Source organism: Venustampulla echinocandica (genome assembly GCF_003357145.1).
Source record: "Venustampulla echinocandica strain BP 5553 chromosome Unknown scaffold_1, whole genome shotgun sequence".
In the NCBI taxonomy this organism is placed as follows: Eukaryota; Fungi; Ascomycota; class Leotiomycetes; order Helotiales; family Pleuroascaceae; genus Venustampulla; species Venustampulla echinocandica.
In genome coordinates, this window is record NW_022474206.1 from 4,843,235 (window position 1) to 4,862,443 (window position 19,209).

General features: G+C 46.9%; 5 protein-coding genes across 5 annotated transcripts; 1 reads left to right on the top strand and 4 right to left on the bottom strand.

The window, feature by feature from the left end:
• Window positions 1-3,888: 3,888 nt before the first annotated feature.
• BP5553_04105 (uncharacterized protein) lies at window positions 3,889-4,810 on the bottom strand (the record flags this gene model as incomplete). The annotated part of the gene is made up of 2 exons (XM_032012728.1): window positions 3,889-4,199; window positions 4,270-4,810. The coding sequence occupies 2 exons, from the start codon at window positions 4,808-4,810 to the stop codon at window positions 3,889-3,891; spliced, it is 852 nt and encodes a 283-aa protein (XP_031872421.1).
• Window positions 4,811-6,905: 2,095 nt separating this feature from the next.
• BP5553_04106 (uncharacterized protein) lies at window positions 6,906-7,254 on the bottom strand (the record flags this gene model as incomplete). The annotated part of the gene is made up of 2 exons (XM_032012729.1): window positions 6,906-7,073; window positions 7,147-7,254. 2 exons carry the CDS (start codon window positions 7,252-7,254, stop codon window positions 6,906-6,908), a joined length of 276 nt encoding a protein of 91 aa, XP_031872422.1.
• A 1,197-nt stretch (window positions 7,255-8,451) lies between these two features.
• Window positions 8,452-9,291, bottom strand: BP5553_04107 (Uncharacterized protein; the record flags this gene model as incomplete). The annotated part of the gene is made up of 1 exon (XM_032012730.1): window positions 8,452-9,291. The coding sequence occupies one exon, from the start codon at window positions 9,289-9,291 to the stop codon at window positions 8,452-8,454; it is 840 nt and encodes a 279-aa protein (XP_031872423.1).
• Window positions 9,292-10,917: 1,626 nt separating this feature from the next.
• Window positions 10,918-12,135, top strand: BP5553_04108 (uncharacterized protein; the record flags this gene model as incomplete). The annotated part of the gene is made up of 4 exons (XM_032012731.1): window positions 10,918-11,102; window positions 11,163-11,686; window positions 11,787-11,904; window positions 11,979-12,135. 4 exons carry the CDS (start codon window positions 10,918-10,920, stop codon window positions 12,133-12,135), a joined length of 984 nt encoding a protein of 327 aa, XP_031872424.1.
• Window positions 12,136-12,246: 111 nt separating this feature from the next.
• On the bottom strand, window positions 12,247-15,154 carry BP5553_04109 (uncharacterized protein; the record flags this gene model as incomplete). The annotated part of the gene is made up of 9 exons (XM_032012732.1): window positions 12,247-12,326; window positions 12,386-12,437; window positions 12,907-13,113; window positions 13,263-13,347; window positions 13,402-13,447; window positions 13,500-13,623; window positions 13,685-14,076; window positions 14,553-14,688; window positions 15,053-15,154. The coding sequence occupies 9 exons, from the start codon at window positions 15,152-15,154 to the stop codon at window positions 12,247-12,249; spliced, it is 1,224 nt and encodes a 407-aa protein (XP_031872425.1).
• Window positions 15,155-19,209: the final 4,055 nt, after the last annotated feature.

Consider the following 19,209-nt stretch of genomic DNA (forward strand, 5'->3'; position numbering starts at 1 on the left):
CTGCACTCGACCCTTATTTATATGCCATCTAAGTCGAGTTCAAAATTTGTGGCGGAGGTGGCAGCCGTTGTTGCGATCGTCGACTTCCGAATAGCCTCATGTTGTCCGCTTCGGGCCAAAAGATCCTGCACACCAGGCATCCGCGCAGGGCCCCACCGCGCCGCCCTCGGCCCTCTGCGCACATCGCTGTTGCCACTGCGACACTACGACTCTTGCGCCCAAGGACGCGGCCACGTCTGACCACCTGGTGCTCCCGTGATCCCTTGGGCACTTGGGCAACGCCCGCCACATTCTGCATTCGGGTCCATTCGAGAATCCATCGCTGGTTCCCCTTCCCCAAGCCCTTACGCCCCTACGCCGCGAGTCCGGAGGCTGCCAATCCCATCGCCGCCGGAGAGCTCCCACCGCGATGTCATCGGTCCCGCGAAAACCACGGGAGCAACACCACACCGCAGCCTTGCAGCTCGCGGTCCTCGCTCAGCCTCGAGCAGCCCATGCCCGCGTCCAGTGAAGAGGCGGCATCCCAACACCACTAGCCTCGTGAAAACATGGAAGCTCGATCAAGGTTCCTCAGATCGAAACGTTCTTGATTCCCCGGGTCGTCATGGTGGCCTCCTCCATCCTGCAACCAAAGCCCCCGCGATGCATCTTGCGCCAGCTCTTGCGAGTCTCATAGGGCAATGTGGCGGCGATGGCGGTCCACGTCATTTCTGGCCTGTTGTATTGGTTGCTTTGGCACCGCTCGCACGTTATGACACTTGCGCGGGGGTGGTTAGCGCACCACGCCACGGACGACGGGGCGCTGGGCGCTGTGAAAGGGCGAGATGATCGACGCGCCTGGAAAGTGGAATATTGCCGAGTGGGTTGCACAATCCGGGGCCAAGAGACCTAACCATCCTTGGTGCTACGCAAGCGCTGGTAAGAGCGTCATATGCCAATACTCTACAATCCCCGGGTGCGGTCTCGGGCTTAATAGACAATCAATCTGTGATCCTCAATGATTTTCCGCGACTTGCCGGGCTGGATCCGTTCTCCTGACTCGGGCAGCATACCTAGGTAGTGGTCTGCCTGGCCGCCAAGTGGTAAGTGGTAAGCAAGCCAGGAATGAAGATAGGCATCTTAATCAGTATTGGAGTACAGAACAAGAGCCAGGATAGTCTGTTGCGAGGCCCTGGGACACTGCTACCTGCAAGCTTCATGCATCCCACTAGTAGAGAGGAAAAGGTGTGCGTATACGTCAAAACCTGCATACTTGTGGCTCTTTCTATTGAACTCCCCACTGCTTCTTTTGGGGATTTAGTCAAATCTGGCAGGCACATAAGCGGAAACGAAGTTGAAGGACAGGGAAAGCTGGGTTCTAAGGTCGGCCAGCTTTTCTCGTTGCATGTCTCTTTTGACCTATGCAAATCACATTTGGACTGGCTCCATGCAACTGACAGACTTCCCATTATGGATTCTATTTTTATTTGTCCGGTAGCTTGGCAGATTGCCATCCCTTTCATCCACTACTACATTGTGTTACAGGAAGCTTCCTCCAAAACCTGCCGCAGTCTCACACAGAAAAGAGTCTTGCCCCTTTATCCAGTATAGTTTGGCTCCTGGTCACACCCTTCTGAACTGCTCCTTCGAGCATAGCATATTGCTGCAAGCGACATGCCGATGGACATACGCGGTCTTATTTGAAATCCGATAGAAATCGCTCCCAGATATCAAGTGCAGGCTGTTTCCACTCACCCAGTGGGCCAGCCAATTGGGGGTTTATCCTCGTAACACTTGCCCTACTTTCCCAAAAGCCTCGGCTCAGGAATGAGATTGCGAGCTTCGAGGGCTATACACATGTTAGATAGTCTTCAACAGTGGCGTTTTTCCGGAGAAAATTCTATTCTCAACTTCTGCTACATCCTTGTCAGATGTACCTCGCACGCAATATCCACATGAGCCGGAAACCAGTCGCTCCGGAAGTATGCATGTCATTATCAAGTACCGAGAAGTCTTTATGATGCATATTTTATAATTCGCTCAACTTGCTCACCCCGAAAGTAGTTCTTGCTAATTGCTGATACTTACATATGCTTGCTTGTTGCCTCGGACCCGAGACTTATCGTTGGCATGCCTTTAGCCTCGAAGCACGAATTCCAAATCTCCGACAATGGCCCCTCTTACTTTCATTGCAGTTTAGAAAAGCATAATGTCTTCTGACATTTTATATCCTGTGCAATCAATACCACTCCAACGGGTACCAAATCAATGCCCCAGACTCTTCTCTCTATTAGAATACGCAATACCAGTGGACTATCAGATGTTGGTGGACTACAGAATCCCACCAAGCAAGCCTCAGCATTTTCGTATTATGCTATGATTGGTAGTCTCCAACATTTTGTTAACGCATCCTCATACTCTTACTGGATGTGATTTTGCAGATTTAATAACTGATTCAACCCGTGTCCACATGAAGAAGTAAACCAAGTACCTACACGTATATATATTCCCATCCTATGACTACATTAAGAACACGTGACTCCCTTCCCCTTCTTATGCCCCCAAACCAACTTCCCTACTAACTATAGTCTAGTAGGGCGAAGCAAGAATTTCGCGTCACTTTCGCGTCAGATCCAGAGTTTAGCCACTTTAGCTCTAAGTATCAAGCGTGGCTCGCTCTTGCCTACCCAGATAATTCGTCATATATCTGAGCCACCTAATCTAAGCCTCGAAAGTGGATTGCTGGTAGGGCACAGGTCATTTACTAAGGTCGTAATCGTCGATTAGCTCGCCGGGACAGGTACTCTACAATACAAGACCCACGGAGGGAATTGACCGTTTCAAACACAAGGAGGAAGACATTTCTTGCGGACTATCGATTCTCCATAATACTTTTCTGGCTAGAAAGGTCCTTTGGTCTCCACGGTAACACAGACAGTATTAATAATCTCGCCTAGATACCCTCTGCTCTTATACCCAGGTTGATTATTGCAGAACGAAGTCGCGGAAATAGTAATCTCGTCGACTACAAGGCGCGCTTCGCTCGCGACTACACGCCGCTTTCGACCTCCATCCTCGACTCTCTTTTCCTTCTTTCTACAACACACACTCGACTCAGGGCCATCGAATCGTACCGCAGCGTCTCCTAACTCGTAACCCCTTTTGAGCGGTCGCAGCTCCAATCACACCACGCAGAACCCCAACGTCTGGCCTCTTTCTTGCTCTTACGAGAGCACGTAGTGAGCATCTTCAGCCGAACGAGGCGACGTGGCCCTGACACAGGTTCCAGGTGCTGTTCTCCTTCTCACGAGTAGGAGAGGACAAGCAGATTCCTGCCAGCACTAGAACAAGCTGGGGCTCGTGGACCCCACACAAGGGAGCATCTGCCCCAGGGACTACGCCTTTAGAATTCACAATTTCCTCATAATTTCAACATACTACCAGCGCTGCCGGGACCCGTCTCGATCAGGATCAGGTGGAAGTCTGACCATCAAGGACCGGGAACACTGGGACTTGAGATTCCCTTCAAGAACGAAGGAATGGCTTGCCTAGCGCAGGAAGTAGTCCCTGGTCTTATATATAAAACTTCTGCAAGAGTCTGCCTCGTGCTCAACTACATAAAAGAAAGAAGGGAAGATTTGGGCTCACTAACATAGTAAGGAATATTCCAGGTAGCGAAAGTATTGTATATTATCGACGGCGACGATCGTATACTAAGGCAGGCAGGACTTCAATACCTACCCTGAAATATGGAAACTCCAGTAGCGGACTATCTTTTAGGATTACCTAGACGTAAAAAAGAAACCAGCGATAAGAGTATAATTATACAACAAGTGTACGTTAAATTGTTAATTGCAACTGTAGAATAGTTTTGATTGTTTTATAAGCAAATCTCGTCCCTCCTAAGTTTTATAGCAACAATCCCCCAACTAAACACGTAACACCTATAACTGCCCATGTATATACCTTGATATGTACCGCAGCACCAGGCACTCCCCCAATAGCCTTACTCCCCTCCGTTGTCGCATTAGCTCTTAAACAACTCATCCGAGACGTCGAAATCCCGGTAGCATTGTTAATACCAGACTTTCCACTCTGCACGAGAACAATAGGCCAGATCTGTGTAGTTGCCTCCTGGTAAGATGTCGTATTACTCGCGTCGTGTACTGGGGACCGATTATTGACATATGCGGCTCCATCGACGAATTTAGAACCCAAATCTATTATAATGTTAAAGGTGGAGCCTAGAGGGAGTAGTTTGAATAGGCAAAGGTTAGAGATAGGACATACGAATTACAATACTCGCGCTCGAAAGTCTATACTCGCAGCTCTCAGGCGGCGGCGGGATAGTTGGCATACTAGTTGTATTCGAACCAGGCCTAGTTGATATCTTTGCAGCGTGTATCGCAGCACTAATATCTAGTGTATACTGTCTTACACACGCCTCTCCTAACGTGGCATAGCAGTCTCCGCTATCCTTCTGTCCATCAACTGTTGCATTCCGTGCGACATTTAAGAAAAAAATAACAGTACTATCCCAAGTTGAGTTTTCTACCCAGCCTCCGAGGGAGTCGATGCCGATTGCTGAGTTGGTGATCACGCCTATAGCTGGAGAGACTGTAAATTCGGTGATATTTAGGTTTGCGCGCCAGAGAGTAGGAACGCCTGTGTTAGGGTCGACGCTCATGTTTGTTGCGTGGAGATAGACTGATCCTGTTGCGTTTAGAGTTGGGCCGGGCTCTGAGCCGGTTTCTGGTACTGTGCCATTTGCGTCTGCGTTGGTGAGGGCAAAGGTTGCGAAGAGGGGGAGGAGGAGGTATGGTGATTTCATCTTGGAAGGTGGATTAAAGATGTAGAGAGGGTTGATTGTGGGTGTTAAGTGTGGAAACTCTACTGCTGTAAGATATGGATATACTACTTCCTAAAGTACCTTCACCCAAGGTTCCAGGCGCCCAGCCCCAGAGGATCAACATGCTACGCCACAATAGTATTGCAATTTGCGACTAGCCGGCTGCCCATCATTCATTTTGTTATGCACGATTGTTGGGGTTCCGCCATCAAATCACTAGGATTAAGCTCCTTCTACTTGGTAGCGCTGCTACCTACTTGGTCAGGTCGGGTTTAAGTCCGTTTTACATTGAAGGCTAGGCAAGCGATAAGTCGAGAACACTAAATTCAAGTACTCCTCGGCCTAGGGGTGTGTTTTACGTGTCTGTTACTGTAGTACCTTACAGTCGGAGGGGGGGGGGTTTTCGTAGTGCTAATAGGAGAGTTACATCGCAGTCTCCTAAGAGAATTAATCATATAGAGTATAAAGCGGTTAAGTATTATGAACCCTTCTATGCCTTACACTAGAATTAGGGTCTGTTGGTTCAGGTAATGGCAGTGGCATTACGCCAAGGCACCTTACCCTATACAGAGGTAATTGACCCACAGCACCGTACTTGCCAAGTAATTACCTTCCAAAAGTCCACCAAATCAAGCGTGGTACTATAGGGGTCCCTGCCTAGTATTTTACCTAGTAATCTGCCTTTGCTGTCTACTGAATATTCGTGCATGTTATCCGTCGCAAACTATCGTACTTGCCTACTATTATGGTCGTATATTAGTACGATTAACCAGTAGATAAGTATTCTAGAAACGAGTATATTTGATATGCAGGGTATATTACCACCTTCTAATTCCTAGGAATACTGTAGCCAGAGCCTGTAACCTACTGTCGAGGTTTATTTTAGGGCCTTACTCTAGGCTTTAACGTCTTATAGCTAGAGTCTAGAATCTACTGTAGCATCCTGTTACAGGGCCTCCCTTCAGGGCCTTATATCCCGCCGTGGCGTGTCTAGTAGTCAAGGAGATACTCGGCTACCTAATTGGGCGGCGTACAATTGCTCTAGTGCAGTTGTACGATTCTCCTTTACAAAATAAACTCCAAGCAGGGATTAGGTACTTGTGGGGTAAGTACGCATCGAAATTGGGTGGCCACTTGACCCACAAGTACCTGACTGTTCGTTCATATGAAGTATACATACCGGTAGTGGAAGCCCCTGATACGAAGTCTAACAGAATGGAGAAGTGCCCCTATTTAGGTTAAGTGGCTGGGCGTAATGCTAATACCATTACCTGAACGAACAGACCCTACATTTTAAGGTTAGTCTTACATAAGAGCGACATTTTCCTCAACCAGGTAGTTGGATCAAATTTGTACCGCAAATCGGTAAGGGTTGTACTGTAAATCAAGTCCAACACCAGATGGCACTTAATCCCTACTAAGGATTATATTCGCTCTACACGAAAAATTTGTCATAGATTTAGGCACATGACTTTAGCAAGGTGGTAAATGTTACACAAAGCAGGTCGGATGGGACACGGAGACGCGCTATAAGGATTGTTGGGTAGTAGAGTCTAACCAACATTTAATCTACCGCATGCTTTTGGTCCCCCCGACTCTCCCACATGAACTAAATATTCAATTGCTTTTTATTGTAATAAAGTAAATCTCGGTCGATACGAGATCTAAATATGAGTAAGTTGGTTGCTTTGCGGAACTTGTGGGATTCGATAAATTCTAGAACGTAAATGTGGTGACATATAATAGAGTTAGAATGACAGCGTAGCTGTTGCACATAGCTTCAAGGAGAATATGATTGAAACATGAGAGTCGCCAATAGTTATCGGAGAGCTTCTTAGGCGACACACTACGGCCTAGGAAATTTCCATGCTTGATATTTCAATTCATATACTGAGAGACGCATGGATACAATAGGCTTCCAAGCGTTTTAAATTCCATGCGTATGCGGGCTATCTTTAAAGGATAACAAACATGATTCAATACGGTTGGTTTCACCATCTGAATACTTCTTGATACCAGAAAGGAAAAATTCGGAGTGTTATACGAATGTTACCCAATTCACAGTCTCAACCAACTCTTAACTGCCTTTCCTCCGCGGCATGCCCTCCGGATTCAAAGGCCCCTTGCCGCTGCCCTTTCGGCCCTTTTCTCCTCGGCCTCCTCGACTGCGAACAACCCTCCCGGAATCGTCGAAATTGACATTTGGAAGAGGCGTCGCTTTGCTGGAACGATCTACATCGGATCCCTTGATTTGTCCATCAGCATTGCATGGACAGAACATTGCCCGCAATATATTTTGACAAAAGGATGAAATTTACCGGATGGTCAGCGTCATGAATGATACTGTGAAGAGAAGCATTCGCCTTCCACTCGGATCCGGCGGCTGAAATGTCCGTTCTCTGGAATTCGTCGGGCCGGCGATACATTTTTGTGTTTGGGCAGTTACTTAAGCTGATCTGAGATAATATGGTTCGATAGTTGATGATTTTCTTAAATCTCAATGGCAAGTGACAATGGGAAAGCGAACAATATATGCTAAAAGGAAATAGAGTTGCAATCGGGTAGATCGGGGAACTACTCGAAATGATGTCAATTAACTTGTATGACTTCATTTCTGTATCAACGGGCAACGAATCTTCGTTCCAATGACTCGGGATTATTTCTGTCTATGATTTTCAAAACGCAAAGTGCCCGCGTCGTCGGAAAATGTGAAAGCCTTCCCGTCGCCCTCCATCGATATCCTGACATGGTGCTGTGGCACTAAAGTGCCTTAGTACCCGTTCGGTGCATTTTATATGGGCATCATATTCCACCTCAGGCACGGCCCAGGCCTGCTCACCCTGTGGATACATCCCATCAGAAATCGTTAGCTGTTAGATCAAATTGGAAGAGTGATGATAGAGTCAAGCATATGGGTTACCCCTTAATATACACAAGTGCCAACGTACAACCGAGATTGGTCCTCCCTTCGCCTAGCCAGGGGGGAATATACCTAGGTACCTTCACAACCTCCTCTATATAGAACTCATACCTAGACAGCTATTCCCGTCTTCTTGTGTTTGTGCAAAATACAAAATACACAATCGCATGGACGTTTTCTGCATCATATTTTAGAGTACTTTGTATTCCCGTATGTGTATGACCGTTCCCCTCTTGCTCAGCACTTCTCCTATAGTCCTCATGCTCCTCATCTATCTTCTCGCTCATCAAACAAGATCTTTCTTTCTCGTGTCTACTTGAGATATTTATACTAGCGCATGCAGAACACTGCACGACATAAACGCCAAGTGGGCAAATAATGCTAGAGAGTACTAAATCTAGACGAGCAGATAGAGGCATGACTAAAGAATGAGCTCTCTAAGGACAGATCTAGGATCGATAGACTGATATGTCCTAGGCATAAAGGGTAATATGTAAGCCCGGACTCATACGAAAGGCAGTAAGTATTCTACTGAAACGTTCAGACGTTAAACTCCATTTTCATCAGCATCGCTCATGTTCGATGTTCAATTATCTATTGGAGGCTAGAGGTTGCCAGCTTTGAAGTTATAGGACTTTAAAGTAGCTTCGTCCTCTCCGTTCGCTCAAAAACTTCAAGTGAACTTCTCACTCTCTTTTGATCCCTAAAGCCCACCACCAAACGTCGAATTCAACCCACACCCTTCCACCACACAGGCACTAGCGGTATGCAGGTACTTCAATTTCCCGCCCTCCACCCTAAAAACATGACTGTCCGGCATCGGGTCCTCCCCTTGCGTACGATCTAGCCCGGGGAAACCCACAAATAGACTCACAACCCCATACTGCTCATCGACCACATACCGTCTATACGGGACATGAATCGTGCTCGGCCACTCCATCACGCAGTCCCCACTCGCCGTCAGAGTCCCCTTAGCAGGTAACCCGCCTTCAACGCGGTAGCAGGGCGGGCCCCAGGGGACGACTACAGACACGTTGCCGAAGCGGTCAAAGTATGCGTCGCCGATTGATTGGATAACTGCGCGAGAATCCTGTTGAGCTTTAGGTATAGCATCCCATTTCTCTGGTTCATTAAGCGCCAACGTCCCTGTAGCATTAAAAAGCCAATCCCCCTTATCCGTAACAATGCTTTCAATCCTACTTGCCTTCATCTTATTGGCATCGAACTCCATACGTGTATGAATTACATACGGATGCGGGTTCGAGGCGGCGATGAGTTCCGTGAAAGTGGCACATTGCACGGTGTCGTGGACGCTACGGGCGAAGTCAATTTTGATTGGGGTGGCGAGTATGCCGCCTTCGAGGGCAGTGGGGATGTTGTTTTCGTTGTAGGGGGCGAAGTCGAAGATGAGGGATTTGACATTCTCATATTGGCCGAGGGTCTGCGCGTTGATGTAGGTGTCTGTTGAATTTTTGAGGAATTCCCGATGGCACTCCGCTGAGATTGCTGTGGCGAGTGAGAGGAGGATGAGTGAGGAGAGCATGATGGATGGTGGATGAGGTGGCTGGAGAATTTGGGGAACGAAAAGAAGAGATATCACAATTATAACCAGCCGAAAGTCAGAGTATCGGCCATCAATTGTGCTGTTTAAAACCGTGAGACACCAAAGAGATGATGGTAAGGCGAGGTGCCGTTGGAAATTGCCTGTTTGGAAGAATGCAGGGAATATAAACGTGTGGGGCCACAGTGAGAAAGAGGACTGCCGTATGTACAAAACCCCACCTTATCTATACTACCTTACGGAGTAATAGATGATGCGCGGGGAAGTGGTTTAACCGGTCTAGGAAATAGATATTTGAAAAGATGGAGATTAACTGGTAGGATGGAATGTGCGTTTCGAAGATGTATGACGGCATATTCTGTTGTGTGTCTGCGGGTTGTCCTATTATGGTTTGTGAGTATTTGTATATAGAGATTAGGACCACATAAAACCACTAAGTATAATACATTACCTTAGAAGCGTTATTGCATTCACTAAAGGCACTGGACGGGATCCCCGGGAGAAACGATTATGATGCTTGGGAGGGCTAACTGTTAACCTTATTAGCCAATTCTAACGCAAAGATCGTGGAACCTGAACAAATCAACGCGTGTCTTTGCTTGGATAACAAGATCTAGCACTAATTATCAGCTAATTGATTGTAGTTGCTTGCAAATGTCAGGTGTCAAGCTTCAACGTCCCACATCAACAGTCCATATAGGCAAAGCTGTGGAGCTTAAGAACCTTTTTGTAAGACTATGCATTTCTTGATCAATGCCACATATCCCACTTCTTTACGCCTTGTAGCTATCTACCAGTACACGTTGCACTTGAAGAAGGCCAGATTGCGGGTATGGAGATCCCAAAACAGTAGAGAACGAGCTTAGGTCCAAAGACGGAAATGAAAAATGCTCACATCGAGATTCGGAAATCGAGCTACCTGCTTCAGCACTTGCTCAAACATATTTCCACGGGATTATACTCCTTTGGCTATGTTTTTGAGTTTGCTAATAGTGATGCGCTTTTAACATGCTTTATATACTTGTAACACTTGTTATATTTCAAAACTTGCCTGTAACATTATATTCTTGGGGATTTCTTTTTTGCAAATTTATCAAACCCATTCGTAACTCTGTGCATAGTCATCAATCGTGGGGGTTGATAACTCATAATAATCGCACTGCAAACCCCAAATATGTGTCCGAAAGGACCCCGCCTCGTGTCGCGGACTCTTTTCTAGGTTTGGGACGCGAAGGATTCGGCTGACAGAGAATTCTCTAGTGTTCTCTACCTAAGGTAGGTATGGTCTGTGTCTGGTTTAAGTTGGATACAGTAGTGCACATGCCGACTTGAACATTTCGCAACAGATGAGCCCAGGGAGTTGGAGTTTTAGGTTGGAGAAGATATGGAGGTGCGACGATGAAACTTAGGGGCCGAGCTCAGAAGTACACCTAACCGGATTCGGTACATCAAGACTTCAAACGTTCATGTTATGTCCTAGCACACGGACATATCTAACGCTTTCTTTTAAGACGTTCAAAATGCAGTTCCCAATATCTTTTCAATCAACCAGTATACCAGGAAAGGCAGCTGTGGAAGCAATTCGATCATCCCTGCGTCGAAAACATAATGGCTACTGTCCCACACTCCCAAGCCATCACCTCGGATTCTATCAACGACCCCTCCAAAACCACAGAACAGGACATCGAGAAATATGAGATCCCTGAACCAGAACCATTTAGCTCTTTTTCGGCCTTAAAAGACCGCATTAGACATCACTATGAATTAGCATCCGATTATTACTACTCCCTCTGGTAAATAATTTGCAATTCCCCTCCCCTCCCGTCTAGTATACTGACGGAATCACGGGACAGGGGCGAGCACATCCATCACGGGTACTTCTTGACACCCAGCGATACTAAAGAGAAGGCACAACTGCAATTGATAGAACTCTTGCTTGAACGCTCTGCTTTACCTAAAGGAAGCCAAGTCTTGGATGTGGGGTGTGGCATTGGCGGCACGTCGCGTTATCTGGCCAAGAACTATGACTGTGAAGTCACTGGCGTGACGATTAGTGGTCGTCAAGTCGAGATCGCACGGAAATTAACCCTAGATGATATCCAGGCACCTGAATCTGGATCTGTGAATCCCTCAGCTGGCACCGATGGGGTGATGAAATTTGAAGGTATCGGTTCAGTGCGCTTCATCGAGCCGGACGCAGAGAATATGGGGGAGTTTTTCACGGAATCTCCAAATGAGAAGAAATTTGATTGCGTGTGGATCTCTGAGGCCATGAGCCATCTGCCTAATAAGGACCTCTTCTTCCGAAATGCGGAGAAGTTGTTGAATCCCGGAGGGAAGCTGGTTGTCGCTGATTGGTTTAAGGACGAGGGGTTGAGTGAGAAGCAGTTCAAAGACGACATCACTCATTGAAGGTATTTGCATGCCCTAAAACCGATACCTGTGTAAAGAGTTGGCAAGACCTAACCCAAACACAGATGGCATGTTACTTCCACCACTTTGCACTCAAGCGGATTATGTCCGTATGGCCGAACAAGCAGGCCTGAAAGGTTTTGCTGAGCCATTCGATATCAGTAAACAAGTTTCGAAGACCTGGTAAGTTTCTAACTCCCTCCCTCTTTCCCGTATTGCTCTTCCCAGTTTATTATTGACACTCACTAACTATGAAGGGACATCTCTTGGTCACTCATTCAAAACCCATCCCTCTGGGCATTCGCTGTCGCGCAAGGTAGAGATGGACTTGCGTTCATGCAAGCATTCCGGGCAATGCGAAGAGGGTTTGCTAACGGAACTTTTCGCTATGCCGTTATGGCTTTCCAGAAGTGAAAGTTAGTATGCGGAATCTGAGGTATTCATGATATTGGCAATAATTGCAAACATATAAAGGACGATTAGATCATTCTGCGTAGCATAGCGTAGCCTTAAGGAAGCATATAGTTATAGTTGCATCGCCAATACTTTGCCATTTCTACGTCCAAGTTGCATGGTTGAGTTGCTTTCAAGTATGCCTGCCTTGGCTAGCCAATATGTCAATAGTAACTTATGATATTAAACAGCTATTCATACCCCTCCTTACGGAGCTTGCAATCACCCTCAACGTATTCAGCGGCTTTAAACACTTTCGTATGCTAGGATATAACGTATATTACAGCCTCTGGATAATTCATGCTCATATCATCTAACCATAACACATAGTTAATGTGGAATCTAGTAATCTATCGCCACGAAATAATCCTTTAGGTCCTTCTATACTGAGAGATTTTACCGGTTACAACGGCAAGCCTAGTATCTAAAAAGTCTCCTTTCCCTTTCACCTTCAGTGGTTCTATTTAATATCCGCCTATTCATCATCCCATAATATAGTCTTAGTCCTATGCATCCCACTGCGACGAAGAAGAGGAGTCCTGCATTTACCCACTGTAGATGGGAAGGAGTTATTAGCAATCAAAATATACAATTTCATCACTATGCTAGCCAGGTTTTACCAACGGCCCACCAAAAGGAACAAAATTTCCCCGAGAGTCGAATCCAACAGAATATAAGGATAACAGAGAAGGGTAAGAAGCAAAAAAGAGAGCCGTGAATTGCAGAACTTACATGTCCAGTAGGATATCCGATTTTCGCCTCATTGGCCTTATAAATCCACACTCCGGCAATTTGCCCCGGGGCACCCACCGAGACGTTGAGCGCAATGGCTAGACCAGCTGATGCGGTGGTGAAGAGGTTGGATGATAGAAAGCCGAGGAGCGGTGGGATGCAGGAGAATGCGCCAGAGGCAGCGACAATTAAGCAACCGTAGCGTGACTATTATATCGCAACTCTTAGTTTTAAAAGGGCCAAAAGGCGATGCTTGTGAACGAAACTGGGGTTTATGAAAATGGTGATAGGACAATAGGCAACTGAGGAGAGGGGAATGAGTGTTAAGGTGGTTGGTGTTGAGAATAGGACCTTACTTGATATGAATCGGCCGGCAGAAGTGCCGACGCCATAAACCCTGCGGCACCAATTGTAGCAAAAATGGCGGAGTGGAGGGCTCGTCTGTTTGAGCTGTTAATTATATTTATATATCAGCCACGTTGAGGTGATTCTTACGCGTTGAAATGGTCGGACGAATAGGAGGCGAGGATCGTAACAACGTCTTGTTTGAAAGTATTAGTTTAGAAGAAAATATAACTGGCAAGGAAGCTTACAAGCAACCGCATATGGAGGGACAGTCATAAGCTGTGCTGTGAGATCTTTATACCCTAAACCGCCTGTAATACTAGGTGTGAACAATGAGAGGCTGGAGAATGGGGTCGAGATCCCAAAGTAAATCTATTCCCACATTGTCAATTACTCTAATGATGAGGTGGAAATTCGAAGGAGGGACACTTACAGCATAATGAGCCAACAATCTCCAATCCATCAGCGTCTCTTTGGCCTGGGCCCAGGTCAAGTTCTGCCCATGGCCATGTGACCCCTCAGTTGCCAATCTACGAGTGGCAAGCGCTTTTTCCTCCACAGTCAGCCAATTGGAAGTCTCGGGATAATCAGGCAAATAAAACAGCACAAAAATTGATGAAATACATGAAGGAATGCCCTCAAGAATGAAAAGCCACCTCCAGGCTGAAAGTCCATGAGTTCCGTTCATATGGCCAACACCGTACGCAATGGCGCCACCAAATGCACCTGCCAGGGTGGCAGAGGCTAGGATGAATGCTACACGGATAGAACGCTCTTCTGTGCGATACCAGAAAGTCAGGTAGTATACCAGACCTGGGAAAAGGCCTGTCATTGTAGGTTAGCTCAATGGTTCAAAATTTGGCAGCTGATGTTTAAATTTTCTTAACATGCCTGCTTCAAACGTTCCTAGAATAAACCGTACTGCCGTGACACCGGCGAAATTTGTAGTTCCCCCTAGACCTATAGTCACTGCACCCCAGGAAAACATGAGGAAAGCGATCCATCTGCTTGGCCGAAGTTTCTTCAAGAAATAATTGGACGGGACTTCAAAGATGGCGTATGCGATGAGAAATACCATAAGCGCGATACTATTTATATTAGCTTACGATCCTAGAAGCGGTGATGAGGGTGCATGTAATTTACATATATTGATAATTTGACATGTGAGTATCCGAGAGGAGATCATGATGGGTTGAAGAGTTGAGAGTCTTAGCATTTCCTAAAGTGGCATGTGAGCACGGCAATCGTACGGCTTCTCTGTGGGTATGAAGTTTAAGGCAAGATTAAACCAATGTACATACCAATATTTGACCGGTCAAGATAGCAAAGTAGGTAAATTGCTGCGGATAGCGGAACGATCCGTAGATCCTGCTTCCATACCAGCGCTCTGTCCTTAACGGGATCATCCTCTACGATGTCCGATTCTTGGAGTGTGGCCTGAGATGAATCGTAAGAAAGGATTTTCAAAAATGGGATGTCAACCTACTTACCCCCTTAATTTTCGTCTCCTCCATGCCAAAGTTAGTTCCCGGTTCCGCGATGTCTTAGGCGTCTGACTGATGCTGGACAAGCCGATAGCAACGCAAACTTCGCAAAGTCGAAAGAAAGGTACAGATGATACAATAAGATTGGATCTTCAGGAATCTACCAACGGCAATAAGTAGGAAATAATTAAGCACACCGTAGCTCACGATATTTTTACCCCGCTTGTTTTTCTGGATTGTTCACTACAGGGGCCCCTGAGCTGTGGGGCGTGGCACGGTAAGATTTCCACTTATGTCTACAACGAAGCTGATCTTACCCAGGTCCACTTTCGTCTTTGGGTCGGAGTAGTCGCTGCCCTAACCTGAGCCGATGGAGAGTATTCCTGAGCACTGAGCACCATAGGTAAATAGGCATCCATTTTGGCCCCTTGGTGGTCTGTTTTAGCTCCCTTGTGACCTGGTTATAGTTTCCTCAGTGACCTTACCAATCGTCTTAATATACCCACCACTGGCGTTTCCCTGAAATCTTCGAACTCCAAATTACGAAACGTTGAATCCACTTGCTTCGGAGAGGAGGGAAAGGTCGAGTTTACGTATTTCGGCTGCTAAGGGTGGAAGGAGATTTTATATTCATTTTAGCATCTGCATTTAAGGCAAGGTGTCGGATACTCATTCATCGTCATACAACATCTAGTTACAAACCGTATTTTCAACGCGTTTGCCAACGCGACGACGAAGTGAGGTGCTGGCTGCGCTATCCTTCGGACCTAAGAAGAGAGGACGACTAGTGCTAAGATATTCTCAAATATGATATCGTGGCTCTAGAACGGTGGCGCTCCTTATAGACAAACCGACACACGCCGGGAAGAAGGAAATAAGTTCCGGTGCCGGCTCTATCGTAAGACGAGATTCCCATCGGTGAAGAATTCGACTATTCGCATGATTCCTCCAGAATAACTGAATATCCCTCGCCTCGCCTCAGGTGGACAGTCGAGCAGTAACCAAGCTTGGGCGAGATGCCGTATAGTAGGATAATTATCCGTTGAACACCACACAAACTCGACATCATACATCCAGTCACCATCCACCGACTTTGCTAGAGCCCCACAGGTGCCAAAATGGCCTTAAGAATAACAGAGCTTTCGTAGTAAGTCGGAAGAGCTGCTTTGCATATAAATTGACTTTCACGGTGTTGCTCGGTTCGCCCCGTAACAACAGGGCGTGGTAGCCCAGCGGCGGAGCAAAGGGCCTGGAGCGCCCGCTCAGCTGATTGAGGCATCTAGCGAATTGGAGACTCGAATGCCACCTAGCCTTACTCGGACATCATTGACCCCATGGGGACGACTAGCGTAGATTCCATGTTAGAGAGGACGTCTTGAAGGTTGTTCATACTAGGTAGCTATAGTGTCTCTTAGCCATTCGGGAATTAGTGCAACCACGCGAGCATGGGCCCGAACGCCTGGCAAGCTACAGGGTCGATAGATATGCAGAGTCTTGCCCTTATCACCTTGAGTCTGACGCACTTTGCTGCACATACCTTTTTAGACGCAAAGGAAGCCCTTCCCAGGCACAATCATTCTTCGATGTCCCATGGCCCTTGTCGCCCACCGGCAATTTGAGATTGAGCTGTCACCATCTGTAGTAAGGACTCGGCGTATCGGTCGAAGTTCAATGCACGGAGTCGAAGAGCTTCGTATATCTCGGCCCAAAGCATGGGTTCGAAATGTCAGCGGAGGCAAGCTATCCAATAGCCCCTGAAGCGTGCGACATTTTCTCGCGCTTCCTAACTTACTACAGGCCGCAGGCGTTAGCTAGATGGAGACGATGGAGCAATATCACGAGACAATAAGGGACGAATAAACCGGACACGTATTATAAATTGTATTCAACAAGAGAGTACTGTGTAATTACTAACATGCCCATCTTTATTACACAACTCCCATCCATGGTAGTAGTGCATAGGACTCGACGACAAGTAGGTCGGAAAAAGCACCGCTTGCGCGCGCCTTACAATACAGTATGGTCCTACAAAGCTACTTACGTTCAGCGAGTGCCGGATATGGTCCAATCTGGCTGATGTTATTGCTGTCGAGAAGGTACGTATCGCGGAGGAGTCACTTCGGGATCGACATCGAGCAACTACCTAGGTATATAGACTCAAGCACGTCAGCAAGTATCCGAGTTCGACTTAATAGGGACTCGCAGAGTGATGGTTTCAAATTCGCTCATACATCCAAGGAAGGGATAAGTTGCGCTCATCGCACGTCTATAAAAGGTTCTTCGGCGAACGGCTAGCGTGGAAACCGCGAATGTTTGTGGTATTTTGAATCATGCGAAGATCGGGAAGGCTTGTAAGAAATGGCGAGAAGCCTTACCTGGTGTGTCTTGTAACAATTAGCAAGAACTTAGGACGAAGCCCAAGTCGATGTCGTGGTGCAAGAACGGAGCGAGGAGGGAAGTTGGGAAGTTGGGAAGTTGGGAAGTTGGGAAGTTGGGAAGTTGGGAAGTTGGGAAGTTGGGAAGTTGGGAAGAAGAAATTGGAAGTTTCTAGCCCAAGTACTCGTGATTTACTGTGGGCTGGGCTGCTCGCTTACGACGATGCTGGCCAACTGTGTTGGAAGCGAAATAAGTCAGATTCGGCGCAGATTGCCATTGATATTGGTCGGGAATAGCTGCACCGAAAGGAAATATCTGAGATGGCGGTCCTTTTATGGTCTAGATAGTACTTCGTAGATACAAACAAATTCAACGCGGTGGTTAGACCTAGGGGTTCACTAGTAACAACCTAGATTGATGGACCCGTTGGCTAGGCCGTTGTGGCGTTTTGGCATACCAAGACGGCTGCAGCTCGCGGGAGCGCCCTCGGCACGATCACGGGCTGGGTGTAACGTAACAAGGCGCTCTGGCCTCGATTCCCATCAGTGTCTCCAACGACAATCGTTGTCCAACCGCGACCTTGCCAGCTTCTTCTTCCTACATCGACATTACGACGAGAAACACCACGACATATATATAAAGATGAACAACAAACATCTCCCTCTATGGATGCTTGAACATGGGACCCTCTATGGAAAGGGAACAAGAAATACGAGAGACTTAATGAATCAGGAGCGAAGGTGAGGTATATCAGTCACAACCAACTAATTAAGTTCCAATGTCATCCGACTGAGTTTGAGACGATAGAGTTTTGCTCGTCAAAATACTACAATTCCAATTCCCAAAGTCTTCGTTATGTACTGTACAAAGTCGTGCAGATGGATCTCAGGACTTGGTTATGGAGTTAGTTCCGGGCAATACCCTAAACGCGACCTGGCAAACCTTGACACCAGAGCAAAAAACAAGCTTAGTTACAGAGCTTGCAGGATATCTATTACAGCTACGAGGTCTTCAAGCGTCTAAAGAAGGATTTGTTGGATCATTGATGCTAGGATCCGGCTATGATCACGGCTTAGGCGGTAGACGCTTCGGTCCCTTCGAGAGCTTAGCCGACTTCTATAAATTTTGTGCGACGAGGCGATGCTATGGATTTATGAACTTTCGACAAGGACGTTACAAATGTTCACAACAAATCCAATTCCTATGTCACGAATTTTACTCATGCAGACATGTCACCTGAGAACATCCTGGTAAATAATGGGAAGATACAGGTATAATTGACTGGGAATTCGGCGGATGGTTCCCAGAGGATTGGGAATACACGAAGATGTGCTTTGGATGGCGACCATATCGAGAAGATTTTTACCACGAAATGGACACGGCCCACGACGTACCCCCAAGAGCTTGCTGCCGACAAAGCTACTCTGAAAGCTTATGATATTTGGTCTTTACGATATTGACAGGCCATGACGGTCAGCCGACGAGGAAAGGTGGCGCGAATGGGACCTGGGTATGAGAAGTCGAATTGTCCACGACGGCATTTCTGGCACCTCAGCGGAGGTGCTGGCTGATGTGACTATCTTGCCTACCTAAATGAGAGATGCTACGTATGCCATAACATCGGGACTTAAGACTAACATGTTAGGCTAGATAATTTAGTTAAGTGCGATTAGGGGGTCTAAATTGGCTCGGCAGGAGCTACCAATAAGGTTGATAGGGGGGTAGGAATGGATACTATCACGATACCTTAATAGATTCAACGAGGTGGCTGTGTCTAGATAGCAGGAATTTGTTGTAAGATTTATGTAGAGACGGACATCCTTCGTAGAAACGATAACCCGATTCTTAGGGGTCGGAGGAGGATCCCCTGCACAAACTCCAGCTGACTCAGCGGCATGCTCAGGGGCTCAGGATCTTGGGGGTGGGAGTACCCCTACTTTGGGATTAGCGTTGTATACTCCTGTTCTTCAGCCGAGATGTGAATCCTCAAACTCGATGCTTACTCTCCGTTTGATTTCCTCATGGCCAGCTTTGCAATGCCAGAGGTAGAGTAATGAATCCAATCTCTCCGGCCTCGATAGTCCCATAGCCGGAACCA